The 23,414-nt window shown below is 37.9% G+C and overlaps 1 protein-coding gene and 1 pseudogene across 2 annotated transcripts in view; both read right to left on the bottom strand.

The window, feature by feature from the left end:
* Positions 1–3,311: 3,311 nt before the first annotated feature.
* LOC101977673 (large ribosomal subunit protein uL22 pseudogene) lies at positions 3,312–4,448 on the bottom strand (annotated as a pseudogene).
* An 8,710-nt stretch (positions 4,449–13,158) lies between these two features.
* The window catches only part of Klhl15 (kelch like family member 15), a 48,229-nt gene continuing 37,973 nt past the window's right edge, over positions 13,159–23,414 (bottom strand). For both annotated transcript variants that reach the window (XM_005334802.5, XM_078035026.1), the window contains one exon: positions 13,159–23,050. In XM_005334802.5, the coding sequence (XP_005334859.1) occupies positions 21,941–23,050 (1,110 nt within the window). In that variant the 3' untranslated portion in view covers positions 13,159–21,940. The remainder of the gene's footprint in view (positions 23,051–23,414) is intronic.

Here is a 23,414-nt window from a genome sequence, read left to right as displayed (position 1 = left end):
AATACCATTGTGCTGCTCTTAACCAGTTGTGTCATTCAGCAATATATTTTGAAGATAAGATCTTTTTAAAAATAATTTCTTAGTTGTTGATAGACCTTTATTTATTTTTATATGTGGTGCTGGGAATCGAACCCAGTACCTCACACATGCCAGGCAAGTGTGCTACTGCTGAGCCATAGCCCCAGCCCCAAAGATCAGATCTTTTGCATGAATAAATGTATCAGTAGTGCTATGGGTGTGGTTCCCCAGGAAATAGATTGAGATAGAGATTTGTATGCAGGAAATTTATTAGGGAATGTTCTGGAGATCAACACCTATGGGGGAAGAGAATAAGGTAGGATAAAGCAGTAGGGGGAGTTAGGTGATGTTGTAGTAGCCAGAAGATCTTCAGCTTTGGAGTTGAGAAGGCCCTACAGAGTCGTCCCAAATGGAAGAAAGAAAGCTGGGCTTTTATACCCCTGTGTAGGTTGATGTGGGCTGCCTCTGGAAGGGGTTAGGAAGACATTGGGCAAGACAGCTAAGTACAGCTGAGTACAATTCCTGAAGTTAGCTAACAGGGTACCTGGGAGTTTTTGAAGAGAGATCCAGGGTGGATCACAGAATCTACCACATTTAGAGACAATTTTGGCTCCACGTAACAGAAAAGCTAACTGACCCTTGCTTAATAAACAGTTCATTTTTCTCATGTAACACAAGGTCTGCAGTAGACGATTCCTGACATCAACAGCATTGGTCCCTCCTATTAGGAAAGCCAAAAACTTTCTCAAAAAGGTCCCCATTAGAACTGGGGTAGTGGCTCAATGGTAGAGCACTCACCTACCACATGTGAGGCCCTGGGTTCGATCCTCAGCACCACATAAAGATAAATAAATAAAATAAAGGTATTGTGTCCATCTACAACTAAGAAAAAAAAGCAGCCCCTATTAGACCTTTCCATACATCTCATTGACTAGAACTGGAACTTGTAGCCACTCCTAGTCACCAGGGAAGCTGGGAGACTGGGATCAGGATTGTCAAAATTTTGTGTAGGGAACAGTGAATATTGCTACCCTGAACAACATCTGGATTGCTAGCGTAGAAGAAAGGAAAGGATATTAGTAATACAACTAAGGGGGTCTGCTGCAAAATAAGCCTCTACAAAATTATTTTGAATAATTTCATATAGATATAACTTGCTGAAATCACTGTATATTGCTGGACATCATGGTTCTTTCCTATATTTTTCTGTTATTCATGCTTTGCTGTGCTGTGATAAACATCCTCATCAGCCCTTAATTGTTTCCGCAGGATGAAAAGACAAATATGTAATTTCTGAGCATTGAGAATGGACCTTTTTAAGGATTTTGATACATATTGCCAAGAGATACCTGAGAAAGTTTCCACAAATTTGTCCTAGAAGCAGTAAATAAAGAGGCTAAGTTTGCCCAGATCCTTACAGATACTGAACTAACATTCTTATTCATTTTCATCAGACTTACATTGTTAAAAAAAAGTACCTTGTTTTAATTTGCATTTTGATTGCTTTTTATTCATCATGCTTATTCATTTTTTGAATTGTGGTCTAAAATGGAGCTTGTATGGTTTTGCTTTTTAGAAATTGTTGAGATTCAGTGCTTTGGTACTGTAAGGGTTAATCACAGTAGGTCTGCAATTTGCATGAGATGTTTGGTTAAAAAATTTTTCTTGACACTGACTCCTGGTCAAAGCATGAAACATATTGATTAATAGTGTCTCTATGTAACCATGAGTCCAAAGAGTTTCAGGGCAGTTTGACCCAACTTGTCAAGATTGTTTATTGATAACAATGAGATGTGATAACCACCCCCATCTTATCCTCCTCCCCAGGAGATCTGCTAGTTTTGCAGTAGCAATATGCCTAGGTGACCAGCAACATATAAACAACCCCAGCAAATACTTCCTTTTATCTTTTCCTCAGTTCTGAAGTGTTCTCTACACACAGCATTGATTCTCTATCCAGGAAACATCTGGCCTGCCCTTCACAGAGAGAGGACATTAGAAGCCATCACCTGACCTGTAGCCTGACTTTCATGCTCTTGACATAGTGTGTTTACTCTTATAAAGTGTAGATATTTGAGGTCTTGTGAGTCTCCTTTAGCAATTGAATCCTGGTTTAATTTTTTTTTTAATTTTTAGTGCTGGGGATTGAACCCACTGTCTTGCACATGCTAAGCACTTGCTCTACCACTGAACTGCACCCTAGCCCTTGAACCCTATTTAAATGCCACTGTTAGTGCAGCTATATATTCAATTTTTGTAAACACTGTGCAGGTACTAGGAAAAAAGTGTACTGTCTGCTATACGTGTTTCTTTCCAGGAAGCTATTAAATAAGACTGACTAATCATATTATTAAGTGAGTCTCCATCATATTTTATCTTTACACATTTCAATGACATTTTGTTCAGATTGGTTTTGGTCTCAAATCCTTCCAATTTAAGTAGTTTGATCTTTGGTTTCCCATAATTTGTGTCTAATTTGTATATTTTATATTTTCTTACATTGTCTCAAAATAAAAAATAAAAAGGGCTTGGGATGTGGCTCAGTTATTAAGCACCCCTAGGTTCAGTCCCTAGTACCAATAATAATAATAGTAATAGTAGTAGTAGCAATAATAATTAATAATAATAAATAACATAGAGTTGATTTTTTAAAAAAAATCCAATCTTGGAACTTTTATTTTTAAACATGGGAATGCATTTATATTTATTATTATAAGTACTACATTTAGTTTATAATTTTTATTTGCTATTTTAAATAGTTCATTGCTCTTTTTCTAATTTTTTTTTCTTTAATGAATATTTTCTTTGCTTTTTTCTTTTTAAATGTTTTCAAGGGCATAAATACTCTTTTTAGGCCTAATAAGTATGACCTTCAAGCATTGTGAGTCTGGGGAAGAACACACACAAGGTGTTATGACAGTAAGAAAGCTACCAAAGACAGCTATCTCATGGCAAAATGACTCAGTAGCCAAATTAAAGAAGTTCCCACTAGCCACATTGGGATAATGCAAACATCAGTATAGATAATAGCAGTGGGCTGAAAAACAACAGAGAAGTTTCGATCTGTGAGTTCATCATATTATCCAAAAACGAAATCCTTCCATTTACCTTAAAAAAAAAAGAAGGAAAAAAACCCTTATTGTTTTCCTTTAGAGGAGTTTATGACACAAACTCTATTTGGAAAACTTCTAAATAAAAAAATCCAAGCAGGACAACAATTTTTCTGGTGTTGGGGATTGAATCCAGGGCCTCATTCATGCTAAGTATACACTACCATTGTTCTACACCTTCAACCCCAGATAACAATGATTTATTTTTAAAAAATCTATGCCCTATACTGCTTATTAGAATTTTTTTAATGAGATGGTAGCCTTTTAGTTGCTCATGATTCTGCCTAGTTGAGCTCACTTTTACTTTCCTACCTTTTTATTAATAAAGCCTTAGGTTTAGATACAGATGAATTATTTGACTTTAAAAAATTGCCTTTGTAGTTTTCACATGAATTCCCCATTTTTTAGATCTTTGGTGGTTTGATCTTTTGTAATGCTTTGTTTTGGTTTTGAGACCGTGTCTCACTATATTGTCCAGGCTGGCCCTGAACTATGGAACTCAAATAATCCTTGTGCCTCAGATTTCTGAGTAACTGGGAACAGAGGTGTGTGTCACCACATGTGACTTGATCCTTCATTACTAGAGTGGTATATTTTACTAGATTTTTTTTCCGAGAAGTGTACATTAATGTTATAGGGGGTTTTTTTACTTTCATTTGCATTTATTGTATGCTGAATTTATTCTAATGCCATAAGTTTTTGCTTCTTTAGTTTCTTCTGGGATATCTTTTTCTGCTGTGCAAACTCCTCTTCTGGTTTAGAAACAATTAGTTCCTTTTCAGTGAGGATCATCTCAATGTGGCAGGGGGAACTTGTGTATGGATTAATCCGACTATGAGCTCTGTAAGTACCTTGGTGCATCTTGGGTGCGTTGTTCACCTGGATATGTTCAGTGACCAGAGAATCTACATCTAAACCCTTAAGTTCAGCATTACTGCATTTTTAAGCATGTGCAGCAAAAATTCAGAATTCTTTTTGGGCCACCATACCTGTGTCCAGTCCCACTGTTTGGCCTGGGTACACCTCCCAATGTCACCATTATAATGCCAAAATAGTACACATTGCTTCTTTAAAATGACATCTTTCAGGTACTTGGTGGCTTTTTGGATATGCACCCTTGATGGCCTATGCAGTTTCACAGGTGTTCTTAAAGTTAACATGAAGATTTGAACCTCTTGATTAGCATGATTTTGTGGGGTTTTCTGGGTCAAGAAAGTAGCTGACCACTTTCACAGATCACCTCAGGTTGCTTACAGGAATAGGAAGAATGTTATGTTTTTCTTTTTTTAAACTCTGTTCATATTGAAGAGCAGTTGACAGCATGAGATTAGAACATCAGCCTGCCACAGCTCTTTGATAAATTACTTAACCTCCTTGGGTTTCCGTTTTCTCTTATGCAAAATGAAGATAATACGAAATCCTATCTGATAGGGTTATTACTGAATGACTCAATATATATGTATATCATATAAAACACTACCTGTCATACAGCATGTGTTTAATATTGGTTAGTAAAAGATAATTGGGCAGGGCTAGGAATACAGCTCAGTTGGTAGAGTGCTTGTCTTGCGCACACAAGGCCCTAGGTTCAATCACCAGCACCACAGACACACAAAAAGATAATTGGGCAGAGCATGTGAATCTTCAGTTATAATCTTTTTATCCAACAAATCTAACTATTGCTCCATTTTCTTCTGAAAGCTAATTATGCAGAGAAGTCTGAAAGCAAACTGGATCTGTTTGCTTACAGAGGATCAGTTAAGAGCTCTGGAGTTAGCCTATCTTGGTTTGTACCCTGGCTCCCCCACTTACTGGATCTGTGACCTTCGGCAAACTACTGGACCTCTAATCTTTACTGTCATCATGTGTAATATGGGGGCAATTCACAGGCCCTCTCTGTCATGCACCCTTTGCATTTGTTGCCCAAACCTTCCTTCCTTTTTTTTTTTTCCCCTCACACCAACCTTTTATTTCTGGTGGGATTTCCAATCTTAGAAGCTTTGTCCCATGGCCAACTATCATGCTCCACTCTTTTGGCCATTATGTTGGATATAAGTGTGAGGACATAGCTGAGTCTTTTTACCTAATTACAATAAAGTGGGGGCTCCATTGTCCGGGCAGGAGTCTTATGCACATTTGACACTTCATTGAAACCTTAACTCTACTTAGTCTCCATGGCTGTGTCCTTGGCTTGTGTCACCTTTGCAGTAATTCCAAAACTTATCATAGCTTCTGTTTTGTTTTCCCATGGGGGAACCAGAAGTCAGACATGTTCCCTCCTTTCCTGGGCTCCTGGGGCTAGGAGAACATGAGTCTTGAGCTGCCTGTGCTGTTTTCCAGGAAGCCTGTCTGCATTTGGAGAGACTTGGGCATCATACTGGGGAAAAAAAAAGGCTGAGCAGCTAGGGAGCAAAGGGATCCCCACAACATTGGCAACGTGGGTTCCTAAACCCAGTCACCTCCTGAATCCAGTTGACTTCAAGGCCAGCACTGCCTCTTTGTTGGGCTGCTGGGGGGATTGAATGAGAATTCCCAGGAAGCACCCAGCAGTGTGCCAAACCCAAGGCCAGCGCTCAGGAAAGAATGATTTTGTAGGAGTTTTTCCTTTTGTAGTAAAAACTTGTTGCTGAACGTGTCTAGGTGTAGGGAGTTAATTCTCCCTGAAATGTGGCAAGTTCTTTCAGTTTGCAGATAAAGATCTTTCTCAAGCTTGGGAAAATCTTTTTTCTAAAATATGTCACTGTTGTCTCCCTTGGCTGGAACAGCAAGTACTGTTATCTGTGCACCGGGTGCTTCATTCTCTGCATTCTCTGCTCTCTGGATATCTCATCTCAGAATTTTCTCTTCCCCACCTCTGAATGTTGGAACTCCTCCGGGGCTGACCTTGGGCAAAAGTTGTAATCCTGAGAGCAGGTGACTCCTTGTGCTGCTCCCAACTCTCCTGGGCCCTATCAGGCACAGGGAAGGAATCTTAGCCACTGGCCTCCAAGAGCTCAGTCCCCTTCTACAGGCCACCTGAGGGAATAGGTTTCTGCCATTTCCCAGCCCCTGTTGTCTCCCTAGCAGCAGTGCTGGCAAGGACATGCAGTGTGTGACTTACCAGTGACTCAGACTCTGCAAAGCTGGCTGGAGAAGCAAAGCTCTGCAGAATCCCAGAAGCCCCTCTGCTCAGACCAGAAGCATTCAAGGGTGTCATCTGGGCTTGCTGGAAATGCAGACTCTCAGGCACCATCCTGGACCCACTAAATTAGAATAAGCATTTTTATAGCATTTCTGGGAATTTGTGTACACATCAAAGTTTGAGAAGCTCTGTTTGAGAGAACAGGCTCAGTTTAACCCTTGGGATTCATAATCCATTTTTTCTACCCACCAAGTCATTCTCTATAGTAAAAAAACCTCCAAACTCCTCATCAGACCAGATTATATAATGATCTGACTCTCCTTACTATTATCTTCATTTTCATATGAATTTTCCCCTTAATATGATATTATTAAGAAGTAGGGGAACCTTCTTGGCAGGCACCTATGAGATTTTGGAGTTTTTTGTTTGTTTGGTTTTTGTTTTTGTTTTTTGGTACTGGGGATTGAACCCAGGGGTGCTTAATCACTGAGCCACATCCCTAGCCTGTTTTATTTTTTATTTTGAGACAGGGTCTCACTAAGTTGATTAGGGCCTTGCTAAGATGCTGAGGCTGGCTTTGAACTTGCAATTCTCCTACCCCTGGGATTATAAGCGGGCACCACTGCACTCAGCACCAAGGAGTCTTATTTACATGATTCAAACTTCTGAAACCTTAACACTAATTGCTCTCTCTTGCTATGTCCTTGGCTTCTCTTACTTTTACAAGGATTCCAAGGTTACATCAGCAGCTTCTGTTTATTCTTCTCTCCATGAAAGCCATTGATTTGAATGCTTCCTCCTGAGTTCAGATACTTAACTCATTTTGTTTCTATTCACTAATCTTGATATATTTTTGTCTCCAATATTGGATCAATGTATCCCACTCAACATTGGCAAAATATCAATGGCTAATATTGGTTACCATACATTATTGGCATGGTTAATCTCATTTTATATTCACCATGACTCCCTGAATTACATTAAAGTATTTCCAATTTGCAGATGAGAAAACTGAGGTGGGAATAATAAGCAGCAATTGAGATATTTCTCTTTCTCTTGAGGAGAAATGGCAAAAAAAAAATTTGTACCATAATGGTCTGTTAGAGATTCATTATAATATTTTTGCCTACTGTGTTAGTCAGCTCTCCAGCTCAGGGTTTTAGTCCATGTTCTAGTGACTCCATCACTTTTGGGCCTGTGGCAAGATAGGACACCATGGCAATGGAGCACGTGGCAGAGAAAACCCCTCACCTCCTGGGCAGCAAATGAAAGAGAGAAGAAGATCCTACATTCCCCTTTGATGGCATGCCTAGAATGACTAGAAGACTCTCCCTCCACTAGGCCCCAGCTCTTAAAGCTCTCACCGCCTTCCAATAGCTGCACTGGGGACCAAACTTTTACTACACACGCCTATGGAGAACATTCTGGATCCAAACTATAGCATATACTTTTGTATGTGTTTGAATATTTTCATAAGCAGAAAGTACACAAAACCAAAATCAATAACTACCAGCTATAATAGTGGATGACTATCCAATGTATCACTCCCATTCTGACCTGAGAGGTCAAAAAAAATCTTCCTGATTTATATATCCAGTGACTTTTTTGACCTCTTCACTCTCCAACATCTTACAAGCATCTGAGGCCTACTGCACCTAACTCCACACTCTTGCTGTTCCCTCTTTGGTAAAAACTGCTCTTTTACCCATCTTCCCCATCTTTATTAACAGCAGCATCATATGTCCTATGCTGAAGTTGGAAACCCAGGAGTTGTTTGGGGCTGACCCCTCTCCTGCATTGCCTGTACCCAGACCATCACAACCTTCTGCAGTCTCAACCTCCAGAATATGTCCTGGCTTTGTTCATTTCTTTCTACAGTATCAGCCACCACCATTGTCCAAGATATTCTCACCTAAACATTGCCCTGATTTCCTCACTGAGCTTCCCAATTCCATCCTTATCTCCTTTCACGAGAATCAGATGACCTTTTAAAACAAATCTCAAGTCTGGCATGGTGTAGTGCATGCCTGTAGGCCCAGCTACTTGGGAGCCTGAGGCAGGAGGATTGCTTGAGCCCAGGAATTGTAGGCCAGCCTCGGCAACTTAGTGAGACCCCATCTCAAAGGGAAAGAAAGAAAACGTAAGTCACATCAGTCACCTACTTAGAAGCATTCCATGAACTTGCAAATTCCCTTAGAATAAAATACAAACTCTTCATGATTCCTTCTGTGCATGTCCCCGTATGATCTGGTGTCAGTATCTCCCTTGATCTTGTACTACATTCCTTGCCTTCCTCACCTCTTCCAGAGGCTCTGCTCCTGTTTCAGGCTCTTGGCTGCCCCAGGCTCTTTTCTGCTGCAGAACTGCCCACTCCTGCTTTCTTACTCTTCATCCACTATCTCTTACTCCTCTCTATATCCCCAGTGTTATGTTCCTTTCTTTCAGAGACCTTTCCTGAGCACCCAGTCAGGACCAGTTTCTACTAAGCAATCTTTGTAGTGCTGGCTTCCATTTGCAGTGACCATCACAGTTTGCAATTATATGTTGACCTGTGTTTAAGGGTTTAATGGCTGCCTGCCCCACTCTGAAAATGGAGAATGTGAAGGCCTTTTTATCCTACACCTACCACAGGAAGTGGCACATAGTCAATGTTCACTAAGCAGGTGGTGAAGAACCAAATCTCTGTGATTTTCATCTGTATTCTGGGAAAGTATCTCAAGGATGTCTTTCACACTCATGATTGAATTCTCTACAACAGTCTTTCTATTCTTTACTGACTGCAGTATGGGCTTTTGTTTTTTCAAGTACCAGGGGTTAAACTCAGGGGCACTTAACCCTGAGCCACATCCCTAGCCCTTTTTTGTATTTGTATTTAGAGACAGGGTCTAGCTAAATTGCTTAGGGCCTTGCTAAGTTGCTGAGGCAGGCTTTGAACTCATGTTCCTCCTGCCTCAGCCTCTTGAGCTGTGCAGTATAGGCTTTAAATTTGCTTTTCTAAAAAAGTATTTTTACTTATACATGAACAAAATACCTTTATTTTATTGATTTTTATGTGGTGCTGAGGATCAAATCCAGTGCCTCAGAGGTGCTAGACAAGCGTTCTACCACTGAGCCACAACCTCAGACCCTTAAGTCTGCTTTTGCCATTGGAATTTTCTTACTATCTTTCTTTGAGTCATCTACCTTCTCAACTTTTGCTTCTTCTATCCCTGACCTTTTGCTTCTTGTGCACAGAGGTCATAAATATTTGCAACTTTTTCTTTCTTTTTTTTAGTTGTGGATGGATGCAATGACTTTCTTTTATTTATTTATTTTTTATGTGGAGCTAGGGATTGAACCCAGTGCCTCACACATGCTAGGCAAGTGCTCTACCATTGAGCCACAACCCCAGCCTCCTATTTACAATCTTTTAAAAACACCAAACAGTTTGACATCTTCTTGTTTCTGAAAGCAAACAACTTTTGGAAGCATTTTCTTTCTTTGAGTCTTCTATTTCTTTTATCCCATAGTCTTGGTTGGTAGATTCCAATTTGTCTTTTCTCGTAATTCATACCCAAATGAGGAAAGATCCTTCCGTACTCAAGTGTGTTAAAACAGAGTGTGTAGGTTGTCTTTAGTCCCAACTTATATTCACTTGGTAATGATTCCACCCCCTTGATAAATCTGCAAGTTGAAAAATAGTAAGTTGATGGGAATAGGAAAGACAGTAGAATGAGTCAGACATAACTTTCCTGTTCATATATGAATACATGACCAGTGAAACTCCACATCATGTACAACCACAAGAATGGGAAGTTATACTCCATGTATGTATAATATATCAAAACACACTCTACTGTCATGTATATTTAAAAGGAACAAATAAAAAATAAAATTCCTGAATTTAAAAAAAAGTAGCAAGTTGACAGGTCCTGTTTCTAGTCCACATTTCAGTTTCTAATTAGTTTTTCCTTGTTATACCTCTTTGTAATCTGATAGTATCATCCTCTCCACTGGTTCTGGAAGCCAGTGGCAGCAAGTGGGACAGTTCTCCCTATCTCTCTGGTCATCTACAATGAGTGGATAATGGAGAGAATAACTTTATACTGTGGCTAGTGCCAGTGCACCCTTACTTCCTGCCCAATTGATTGCAGGAATTGTTGTCTCATTGTAAAAAGACAATGGGTAGATGGGGAAGGGGATGCAGCAAGAAGTCAAAACTTGGGAACAAAATCAATTGCTTGCCTCACAGTGTAGCTTCTGGGAATGAAGAGATGAAAGCCTAATCCTCTGGCAAGTGAAGACCTGAATCTTTGAGTCAGAACACCTTTAGAGCAAGAACAATGTACCTTAAAAACATGAGTATTCCATAAAGTGAAGAATGAATCTGTTTTTGTCAGTCTAACTCCATTTGCCTTAAAATTATTTTCAAGGCTGCTCACAATTTTATATTATGCTCTGTCAATCTCTTGCTATTTTAATGGATTTTATTCTTTTCCTATAAGGCCATGGGGTATTTTAGTGAAAAGTTGTGAGGCATTTCAATAGGGGGTGTAAAATCCAATTTGTTTCTTATACTCTTTTAACAAAGTAATCTGAAGATTCACAGAATATTCATGAATATGATTTTTTTTTGCTTGACATCTGCTCCCATAGCTCTTTCAGTGCGGAATTCATCTTCCCAAAGCATTCCATATGCTTTTCCACTCCACACTTACCAGTGCAGCTTCCCCTGACATAATCTCCTTAGTTCTTGGCCTCTAGCAACTCAAAACCAGGATGTCCCCTTGTTTTTGAGCCTGTGGACACTATGACTCCATTTCTGTGAGTCCAAACATTTTAATATGGACTATACCAACATGCATGACATTTTTTGAAGAATGTATTTCCCTGAGCAAACTCAAATCCACTTGCTTTCTTGATATCAATTTTCCATAGACCACACATACAATATTCCTAGTATTTTTCTCACATATTTATTTTTATTGATATTTTCCTCTGAAAATATTTGTTTATATAAATATTAACATGAATATTTGTTAACAAGAAAAACGGGTCCCAATGAATTTTAACTTTTTACAAGCCAGTTACTGTTACATCATTTCTATAATTTCCCACAGTTGAAAATTTTGTCTAAATTTTGTCAAGATGTGATTATTCCATTCTTCAGAAAGCTTCTTCTTGATAACAAATGTAGCAGACAGTAGGGATGCTCTACCTATATCACTTTAGCACTCACTGTTCAGAACACGAGAATGGCAAGAATAGCAGTTCCCAGTGTGAGCACCTGCAATTCTCCACGAGAGAGTTTTCTTCCAGACAGCAACCCCCCTCCTCGCCACCCCCCCACCCCTGCCTAAAGTGCTAGGGAGTTAATATCCCTAAGAACAACCCTAAACCAAGGACCAGTGGCAGTTGGAAGGAGAAACACCTGGCTTCCTCGCTTCCTCGTCCTGCTGGTAGGACTCTGAGGAATGTCAAGTATGTGTACACTGTCTACGGTTCCCCTGGGGGAGACTTGAACTGAGTTGTTCCCAGTGGTGAACTGCTTGATGGTACAGCCTTCATTGACTTCATTCCCTTGCCTTCCCCTCCCCTACGGATGCTTCCTGAAATAACTTCAGACTTTTACTCTCATGCTCTTCTCAGGGGAGCCCAACCTAAGACCACAAATGTAATTTATTTCGTTTTTGCCATTGTCTGTTTTATTGTGTTGGTAATATACCAACTCTATTTTTCCATGGTCATTAGTTTTTTTTAAATTCTTGAGAGTTAAATTTTTCTTTCATCAATTAAAATAAGTTCAATCTATTTTGTTTGTTTAGAACAAAGTTTACTAGGCACAGTTTTGTTATTCCTATCAGTACTAGAATACATTTGAGTAGAAGATTGCTAGTATTTACCGGAAGAGTAAAGGCATGGAGTCTGAGTGCATGCTTTGGGTTAGAACCTCCAGCCTTATGTGACCTCTCTGTGCATTTTTGCACATCCCCTCTTGAAAGTCCTTTTCTGATTCTCCACCTAGAAAAATCCTACTTAATCTCCATGACCAAATAGAAAGTCAATTCTTCCATGAAACTTTTCCTGATTCTCATCAATGGTGATTGTAACTTTCTGAGGTCCACATATGCTGCTTTCTTTTTCTCCTAAGCACTTTTTCCTGTTTTCAGTGATTTTTTTAGTTATTTATGCTCCCTCATTAGATTAAGCAGAGTAGACCATACTTGGTTTTCACTTCCTGACTTCACTCCTGCTGGCACCCACGTGACAGGTATTCAATAAAAGTTTAAATGTGTTTCCATTACAGAAGATGGAACACTCCAAAGAAACTTCTCATACTCCATATCTAATTAGAATGTTATTTCTTAGCTTTTGAATAGGTCTTCTCATGAATCTGTAAAGTATGTCTTTTTCAATATCTTTGTCAGCTTCCCTCTCTCTCAAATATGATTCTTAATCATTATACTCCATCAGCATAATTCTCATCCCTTTTGTTTTCTCCAAATTGTTTCATTTGCTTTCCACATTTAATGAAAGATGATCATAGGATAAAAATAATCACTTAATAAAGATGACTTTGGAATAGCATACTCAAGTAGGACAAAGTATAGATAAAGAATCCTTTAAAAGTCCATAATGAAACACCAAAATGCCACTGCAAAATTCACAAGTGTCATGAACAGGAATTCACAGAATATATTTGGCAAAAGGATGCAAAAAATTACTCAACACACACTATAATAAAATAGAAATGAAAATACAATTTTCACCTATTAGATGACTAATGATTTCCTTCTTTTTGAAGAATACCACTCAACACCAATGTAGATATGGCAGTAAAATCATATATAATGATGATGTGGGGATAATATTCTACAATCTTTCTAGAACCTAATCTAGCAATATTTGTGAAGGACTTTAAATAGTTCATTTTGGAGTTGGGGTATCAGTGGTAGAGTGCCTACCTAGTATGTGCAAGGCCCTGAGTTCAATCCTCAGCACAGCAAAAAAAAAAAGTAAATAAAATTTAAATAGCTTATTTTAAATTCCATTTTTTGAAAACTACATTAAGAAAACTAAGATGTGAACACTATAAATAGACTAATTAAAAGAAAAGAAGAACTTTAAAATGTAGTATATCTCATTTAGGGGCATGATTAGATAAATTATGGTGTGATCATATTATAAAACACCAAGTAATCACTAAAAATACTACTTTAAAAAAAAATTTAGCCGGGCACAGTGGTGCATGCCTATAATCACAGCGGCTTGGGAGGCTGAGACAGAAGGATCACAAATTCAAAGCCAGCCGCAGCAACTCAGTGAGACCATCTCTAAATAAAATACAAAAAGGGGCTGAGGATGTTACTCAGTGGTTAAGCATCCATGGGTTCGACCAAAATATAAATTAATGGTTGCCAGGGTTGGTGGCATACATCTGTAATCCCAGCAACTTGGGAGGCTGAGACCAGAGAATCACAAGTTTGAGGCCAGCCTTGCTGACTTAGTAAGAGCCTATCTCAAAAAATAAAAAAGACTGGGCTAGGGATGTGGCTCAAGCTGTAGTGCACTCGCCTGGCATGCATGCGGCCCGGGTTTGATCCTCAGCACCACATACAAAAACAAAGATGTTGTGTCTGCCAATAACTAAAAAATAAATATTAAAAAATTCTTTCTCTCTCTCTTTAAAAAATAAAAATAAAAAATAAAAAAGACTGCTATGTAGCTCAGTGGTCAAGTTCAATCCTGAGTTCAATCCCCAGTTACTAAAGATAATTTTAAAGGCTTATGAAATTATTTCTAACAAAAAAAATTGTGCAAATACAGGATACAAAACCTTAATTACACTGATCTCTACAATGATTCCTCAGAGATATTTTTTCTTTCTTTTCTTTCAGAGTATTGAACCCAAGAATGCTCTACCACTGAACTACATTCCCAACCTTTTCTGAAATAGCATCTTGCTAAGTTGCAGAGGCTGACCTTGAACTTTTGATCTTTCTGCTTCAGCCTCCCAAGTTGCTGGGATGGCAGGATGGTGCCACTGTGGCTGACTCCTGAGAGTTTTCCATTAACTCCTTATTTTCCTGTGCATGGGTCATACTTTTCTGTTTCTTTGCATGTCCTGTTTCTTTTAGATAATGTATTGCAGCAACTCTGGATTCTGTGTCCCAATGGGGGGTGGTTTTGCTGAGTTTTGTTTAATGATTTGCCTGAACTAATTCTGTGGCATCTTTACCCCACCCATCCCTCCCTCCCTGGTGTACTCCATCAGTGACTACTGATGTCTTCTGTTGGTTTTAAAAAATTATCTTTACTTTTAAGCCTGGATCCCAGGGATCACCCCTCAATCAACAACTTTAATGGTCAATGATTAAACAGAAAGTATGCTTAAAGTACCTTGAGCCAGTAAAGTTTCTACCCTTTGCTGACAAATATGTGTGGCCTAGGGAATGCACCCAAAGCTTGAGCAGTTTCCAGAGCTATTCTAGCTTTTATTTTCTGTGTTTTCAAGGCTTTACATACCAAGACAAATAGTTTGGTAGGACTCTCTTTGGTCTCTTCTTGGGTGCACACAGCCCTGTGCATGAGCACTGCCTCCCAGCCCACCAGGGACAATGTTGGATCTTATCAAGGTCCATTCTGTCTCATTCCCAAAATCTTCCTATTCAATAGCTGGCTGCTTTGTCTGCCAGTCTATTGCTAGCCCAAATCCCAACTGAGATTTCAGACAATCTTCAATGAGGTTCTCCATGCTCTCTCCAAATAAAGTCAGCCCCTTCCTATGATCATGTAGAATGACTCTTTTTTTCAAGAGTGTTCATGATCATCTATATTCCATGAGAAAAAGAGCTCAGTGGTCAAATGTTTGGTTTACACTGAGCTAAACAAAATCAAAATGAACAAGACTTCTCAGAGCCTTCGATATGCTAAGGTGTGTTGAGATTCTCTACGTGAAATGGTCTATAATGTGTCCCAAGATTATTGTGACCACTGAACATCCCCACCCTCTCAGAGCATTTCATGGAATTAAAGTTGTGCAAAACACCCTTTGGGGGCTGGGGATGTAGCACAGTAGTAGAGTGCTTGTCTAGCATGCATGAGGCCCTGGGTTTAATTCCTAGTACTAGGGAAAAAAACACCCTTTGGTCTGTTTTACTTGGTGTTTTCAGCCTGAATCAGAATAGTGAGATGTTAAGGGAAGTATTTGTTTATAACTGTGATAGCTGTATGCATCAACCTTCCAGACACACAAGCAGTGGTAGTAGAAATGAATGGCAGGAAATTCCTCAGGGAGGTCAATTTTGGCAGACAATCAAGCTTTCTAATACAACTCCCTCTCCTCACCAGGTGCATTTTATTGGTAACCTTCCAAGTTTCTGAATTCTAATTTTATTAAGGAGGATGACACCATGTGCCAGATATTAAGTCAGATTCTTGGAAGATAAAGATAAAAAGACACAGTATCTGCTCTCAGAGTACAGTTAAGGGTGGGAATGGAGAAGATAGTTATAATCAGAGAAAATGAGGTCTAGGTAAACACAGAAGCTATGGTAAGATCAAGAAGAGAAGACTTGATTTAGGCCTTGAGGCCCAGGCTGGTTCTTGAAAGTCAAGAAAAGGTGATTGAGGTGAGGAAGTGGAAGAGAGTGGGTACAAAAGCAGTGAGGCTTGAGAAAATATGGTCTTTTCAGGAACTCCACTTAGCTTGCATAGCTAGAGCATGGGGTTTAAGACTCAACAGGTACAAAGGGAGCAAAACATGAAAGGCCTTGTGTGGCACACTAGGGAGTTTGAATCTTATTATGGAAGTAAGAGATCAGAAAGAAAGCTCCAGTAGGAGTCTAGCAAGAACGAAGGTTGGCACTGTATCTTAGTGGTAGAGTGCCTGGGATCCACCCTCAGCACCAAAAAAAAAAAAAAAAGAGAGAGGGCCTGAACTAGGAAAGTATGGGTGGAGAGAACAGAGGACAGGGCAGTTTAAGTTAAAGTAATAGAGCTGGGTGAACTAAGATGATGGGGTTAAGAGGGAGAAAGATAAAAAAATTCCTAGGTTTCTGACTTAAACAAACATAGGCAATAATAGAGCCATAATAATACAGAGAATATAGAACAAGGGGCAAGTTTGAGGGGAAGAATAATGTATTCAGGATTGCACTTGTTCAGTTTGACATTCCATTGCACCATGTGAGAAATGTTCTGGAGATGGCTAGAAATCTGGGCTGAGAAATGCAGATTTGACAGGTATCAGAATAAAAGTTGTAGGTGAAGCTATAGGTGTGGGTGAGATTATGTATGGTGTAAGTAGAAAAGAGAGTAGAGATAAGAACCCTGGGAAACTGTGATTTCTCCCTCATCTAAATCCCTACAGCATTTCTCTTATTTATATGGAATCTGTCATATGCTACATAAACACTTTGCTCACTGTCTACTATGAACAAAGTATTGTGCTAGATATGAGGGTACAAGGAAGAATAAGAGGTCCTTACACCCAAGGAGACTATGATCTAGTCGTGGACAAAGAATTATACTCAACTATTAAGCAAAATGAACGAAATAAGAGCTACAAATGTAATGAATATATAAGAGGTAATTAATTCAGTGGAAGAAAAGAGGTTTCAGGCATGGAGGGGAGTGCTTGAGTTGGGCTTTGCAAGATAAGTAGATTTTGACAGGCAGGGAAGGGGAAAATAAAAGGCAAGTATAGTATGAAGCTGGAAATGAACACATATCACAAAATGGAGTGCAGGAAGTGATAGGAAGAAAGAGATCAGAAAGGTGGCCTGAGGCCAACATCTAGGTTCTTGGGGATTCACTGAGGTTTCTTAATCCATTCAAAAGGCACATACATGCCTGTGTATACCTCAAACCTCTGCCGATTCCCTAATTTCAGATATACCTTTGAGAACAATGAGTCAGCTGGGCACAGTGGTACATGCCTGTAATCTCAGCGACTCAGAAGGCTGACGTAGGAGGATCACAAGTTCAAAGCCAGCCTCAGCAATTTGTCAAGGCCCTAGGTAACTTAGGGAGACCCTATCTCAAAAAAATAAATAGAAAGGGCTGGGGATGTGACTCAGTGGTAAACGCCTCCCCCTGGGTTCAATCCCTGGTACCAAAAATAAGAATAAGAATAAAGAAGAAGAAGAAGAAAAAAAAGAAGACGACGACAAAAATACTGAAGGAAATATAAAAATCACCAAACTAAGGTTTGGGGCTTGAAAATGCTTTTTCTCAGTTCTATATTTCTATCCTACAAAAACTGCAAAATTCTGTTAGTGGAACTTTAATTACTTGGCTTCATTGTAAAATTTCCATTGCATATAAGAATATAAATAATTTCACTCTAATGCTCTCACTTAAATCTGTGGCTGAAAGCACTAGTAGAAATCATATTCTCATGGCATTTCCTTGGCATGTTGAAGGAAAACAGAATGTATACAGCTAATCAAGTCATTAGTGACTCTGAATGTGAAGGGCTATATAAAGATAGTAAATAATCAGAGATAAAGAAGTATATTTTAAAGATTAAAAATATTTTATTTAAACTTTTCTTCATAAACACTTTTAACATTTTTTCAATTTAAAAACAGAATGGATAGCATAAACATGTTTGAATAGATTATATCCACGGCTTGGGAAAAAAATTACCTGACAAAAATGTAAAGGCTTTCAAAACAGGTATAAAAGGCAAACCTTAAATTATTCTAAGATTTTTATATTGGCCCTAGGATTATTTGACTACTGGCCCAAAATGTACCTAAAGGTCAAAATATTTTTCTATAGACAAAGGATGCCCAAGAGGTGTAGGGCACATACAAGTTAGGTAGAAAATAACCTCTCTGATCACCTGTCGGGAACATTCCTTCAGAAAGCAAACACCTAATCCTTACTGGTATACTGATTAATAAAATTTGTATTGTAGTTGGTTCTCAAAGATGTAAAAAGAAAATTCAAGAATTTTGAAGGGGGAACAAAGTTGATGGCATTCTTTCAATGTTACTTGTGTAATATTGAAGTTATACTGGTATACTGAGAGGATATGATTTCCATGAATTTATCTATTCCAGTCTATGCCTATTGAATATTTGACTTTATAAACTCTCAATAAACTAATTTCTCAGTACTTTAATTTTAAGATAAATCTCTTTTTAGAAGATATTTATTCCCAAACCGACTCTAAATGCGATTGAACAAATGTATGATCTCTAGAAATGTTCAGAATACAAAAACAAAATCAAAAATGTATAGTAGGCAAACAAGAAAACTGGCACTAGCAGTTTTACTGCCATATAGCCCTCAATTATATCTAATTTACACTATTATCTATGCTGTTTTACTTCAGTCTAAAACTTTAAATTATGTATTCTCAAAAGAGCTAGTCTCTTATGAGATAGCTTATAAACTGAAATAACAATTTATATTATAAACTGAAATGTTATGACCTACACCCACATATACATATATAAAAATAGTCCCACTGAACGTTTGACATGTTTAGATTATGCAGCTCAAATAATTTGTTATAAAATATTTTAAAGCTTAGTTTCATGTAATTAAGACAAAACTCTCCATTTTTACCATTTCTCCCCACACAAATGTGTGTGTCCTTTACTATGACTCGAGCAGGCTTCCCAGAATGAGGTGTCCAAAGGTGCTGCTTTAGAAAAGATAAGTGAAGGGCTCAGTCAGTATTTCACAATTCGAGTAACACTCACACAGGGAGAATAATGAGGAGGACACAGAGAAAGCTGTCTCAAGAAGAGCTAATCTTTCTATTAATTACGCTTTGCTTTTTAAAAACCAGTAGCATTTCTTCTAATACAAAACCTTCAATGTGAGAATCTTGCATTTTATGAAAAGGCTGTAGTGCAAGGATTTTCTTTAAAATCAAAACTTAGAAGGTCAAAGACATGGAAGAGAATGAATGGTCCTAATTAAGATGTAATTAATTAAGATCAGCTATTTTTGTGAAATCTGGCATTTGAAAATGTAAAGTGAAAATAACACATATAAAGATCAGAACAGTTATAATGTAGAGTTTTCAAATCTCTTACCAATTTTTAAATGTCTATTTTGAGCATATACAATGTATATAAACAAAAACGGTTCCAAATGAAGCACACAAAAAATAAACTTGAAAAAATTCTATGAAAAATTTTTCCATAGTTTAGTATAACAAAAATAAATCTCTTGTAGCAATTAAACCATAAATTTAAAAGGGAATGTAAGTTAATCATGGACTCAGAATAACCTAAATTAGAACTACATATAAACAGAAGAGTTTTCTCATACATTCAGAACCCAAGCAATAGCAACTATTCTTAAAGCTCAAAACTGATTACAGCTAACATCAGGTCAGACATGACTTATATAAAGCTGAACCCAGAATTAGTTCAAGTTAAGATTTCACGAATTTTATGAAACAGGAACTTTTGATATTGGCCTTCTATCTTTAAAATGGAAGACCAAGAATATTCAATGTTTGCTCAGACGTTTCCTTAAACAGGGCTATGAAATCATATCTAAGCAATTAAAGAGAACCACCACTGGAGTATAAAGCCTTTGATATGGGTACCCTGTCTGATGGTTCTTTCTTGGTCTTTTCCAACAAAAGATATCAATGATGAGGAAAATAATGAAGACGTTATTTTCTTTAAAGCAAGAGACATACATACAAAATTTTTAACAAACTAATGTGTTAGGAAAAAAATTAATTGGCTAAACTAATTCCTAGTTTTCCAAAGTAAAATAATTAAAAATTAATTTTTAAATGTAGAAAAGACTTTTACCCACATTCCATGGGAAACTAAGATATCAAATTTTTAGAAAGTAAGTAAATAAAGGACCACTTAAAGAAAATTTAAGACTCATGTACAAAAGAACATTATTATTGAGTTCTGAAATCTACGCCAATGTCTTTCTTTTTCAAAAGCTACTTGTATACCTGACTGTTTCTTAAACCTCAAATGCCTCCAGATTTGAAGTCTTAAAATCAGGCTTTGTTTCATAGTACGTCTAATCAGAACTGCAAAAAAACAAAAACAAAAAACAGTCTTCACATTTCCATGACTTCACACTTCCATTTTATATTCAATGGTGGCAGCAGCAAAAAAAAAAAAAAAAAAGTGAAACTAGAAAACTTATACAACAGCAGCCATATAGAAGGCATTGCAATATTGCACCAATATCCTAAGTTCTGGCAAGTTTTGCCAGTGTAGATCTAATCTGTATCAGATATAGACTACTCATGAGAAAATGGCATCAATTTGAATGATCCACTCCCAGGTTACTCTTGCCTAATTTTTGTCAACTATACTCTCTTCCTTCGCATTTCAAAAACTGGAAGGTGCAGCTAATGCTAAAACATTTATTATAAATGCTTTCAAACAGCTATTCTTGATCCATTATGAACTTTGTGGTTAATATCCTTCATGCTTGTAGCTTCCAGTAATTAAACAAAACCAAGGGTTGGCATCCCTAGTGCCACTGAATATTTTGAATGAAATAAACAGGTAGATATAACCAGTAATATTACTATTCTCTTTCTTGTCTCTAAGTCAAACTGAGCTCAAATTTTCTAAGCGATGCTACCCTCCATTCAATAACAGATGCAGCAGCCTTAATGAATGTAAAGAATGGGAGTTGCACTTACTTTTAAGGGGCCTTTATTTAGGAGTCTGGTATTACCTAAATTCTCTTTAAAAGTGCTTGCACGCTGCAGGATCAGAGCTTGTCATATACCACTCCAATTCTCACTAAAAACAGGGCAACGTTAAACAGACTGCAAAGAAAAACATTTCAAAAAGAAAAGACATGTATCGATAAGGAACACTAATGTTTACTTTTGAAAATATAAAATGTTTTCATAAATCCATAAGTGTTTCAGGAATATAAGAGTTCAAATATTACTGAATCAATATGGACTGAAGATAGGCTAGTTTGATACCAAATGAGGACTCCAGTTATTTTAACTTTCTAGAAATGTTAATACATGAAAAGACATTACATCTAAAATTCAACAAGTATGGCGAACTGTGTGTGCAAGTGCACTAGCTTAAAAATATAGAATCCTAACCACGCATAAAAGGGATGTGCCTTATATATTTATACCATGTATGCGAGTATGGATATGCTTTCACTAACACAATGCAGATAAGAGAAGGCAGCTTAGAAATAGTGTTCTGAATATAAAAAGTTAATTTTGTAGAAAATTTATAATTTTGCATTTTGAGCAAAAAGCCATGCAAAAAGGTCAAGAGTTTTGAACTTTTAAATAATAAAACCAAAACATATAACAGACTGAAATACACTGAAACTAATGTTCAAAAAGGTTTCAGATAGAGATAGGGACTGAAATCACATCCAGTGACACGTATCAGGTCTTCTCTTAGAAGATGCACGACTTCTACGCTAACATCTGAAAGAAATGTTTAATGCAGAAAATCAACTTTCCAGATAAGTGGAGCATTCTACTGAACTGCTTCTGGAAGTAGTTTCAAGAGCTAGCGCTTAGAATTAACTTATTGCATGAGTTTGAGGCCACTGAAAAGAAAAAAAAAAAGAATGCTAGCACAGAATGAAAAATTCTTACGATATTAGACCAATGGCTTTGATAGTAAAACTGGTGAGGTTTTTCTTTATGCTTTTTAATTAACTACTTTATCACAAACACTTTGTTTGCTTTTCTTTTAACGGGAGAAAGATGTCATTAGTTGCAACGTCTGACCTCATCCAGTACATAGTCCGGAAAATGCAGGTTGCATACTTGTAAACCATCCAGCTTGCAGGGCATCCTGGGGTATTCATCTTCCTTCCATTTGTTTTCATCCGGATCAAAAGTGAGAATGGAATCACTGTAATGACCATTATAACAAAGGCCTCCAAGAACCATTATTTGTTTGTCTAACACAGTCACACCATGGCCACTTCTACCAATTGGCATGGATGCCAAGATGGTCCACTGGTCAGTCTCTGGGTTGTACACTTCTGTGGAAGGGCAGCCCTGAGATTCGAAAGAGGCCCTCAAGATCACACAGACGCCACCGAAGACGTAGAGTTTGCCATTGTAAGAAATCATCTTGTGAAAACATCTTGCGTAATTCATCTTGCTCTTATTCTCCCAGCAGTTGGTGACTACTTGAGTTCTCCTGGTCCGCTGTTCTATGGTCCCTTCTTTACTGGGATCAAACACACACACTTGTTTAGAGGTGGAGGATGAGGTGATTCCTCCAGTGATAAACAACTTGTTATTGAGCACTGTCCCCTCATGTCCATATTTGTTTACTGGGTAAGGATCCACAAATTCCCACTTATCATTGGTGATGTCATATCTCTCTGTTGAATAAAAAGTCTCATCTCTGGTTCTGCCTGCCACAGCATAAATGAACTTCCCAATAACACCAACTGCAAATTCTGAACGTGGTACAGACATGTCTGCCATCCGCAGCCAAGAGTTTTGTCTTGGGTCATACCTGAACACTTTGGAAGAAGCATGGAATTCACCATCTGGGCCCAGTTCTTCCCCACCCAACAGGAAAACAAAGTTATTGATGATAGCAAGGCAGTCTGGACGTAGAGGTACTTGTGGGCCCTCCAGTTCCCACCAGACTCTTGGCTTTTTTAAGAGAAGTATTTTGCTGTTAACCATGCTATGTCCAATCATTCCACGGAATACTGTAGTTTGTGGTTTGGCAGAACGAATGCGGCTTGATTTCATATCTAGCAAAGGCTGCTGATGAACGTTCTGAAAGTAATTCAGTGCTTGGTCAACTTCATAGCGCAGCTGTCGGGAATATCTATAAAATTCTGATGTTTTAACCTAAGAATACAAGTAAAACAATTTAGCCAGAAGAAAAAGTGGTAAACAAAATATCAAAGCTCACTAAAATGATCAGGATATTATTTTAGGCTCCTTTACTAAAGTTGTTTTTCTTGTTAATTTATATTTGTAATCATCTACATACATTCTCAAGCTTTTAAAAGTAAGCAAGTTATTTTTAAGCATAAGCTATTTTCCAGGCAAAAGGCAATTCATAATAAAATGGTTTAGGCACCTACTATAGGCCCTAGCTATTCGTAGGGGCTAGGAGGTCAAATATGGGCTTCATAGTACAGGAAATAATGTCTGAAGTTTTCTTAACTACAGGTAACACCAAAAAAAAAAAACCATGATTGAGTAATTT

Source organism: Ictidomys tridecemlineatus, chromosome X (assembly GCF_052094955.1).
Source record: "Ictidomys tridecemlineatus isolate mIctTri1 chromosome X, mIctTri1.hap1, whole genome shotgun sequence".
NCBI classification, from domain to species: Eukaryota; Metazoa; Chordata; class Mammalia; order Rodentia; family Sciuridae; genus Ictidomys; species Ictidomys tridecemlineatus.
The sequence above is the reverse complement of the archived record's forward strand: the minus strand, read 5'-3'. Positions and strand labels throughout refer to the sequence as shown.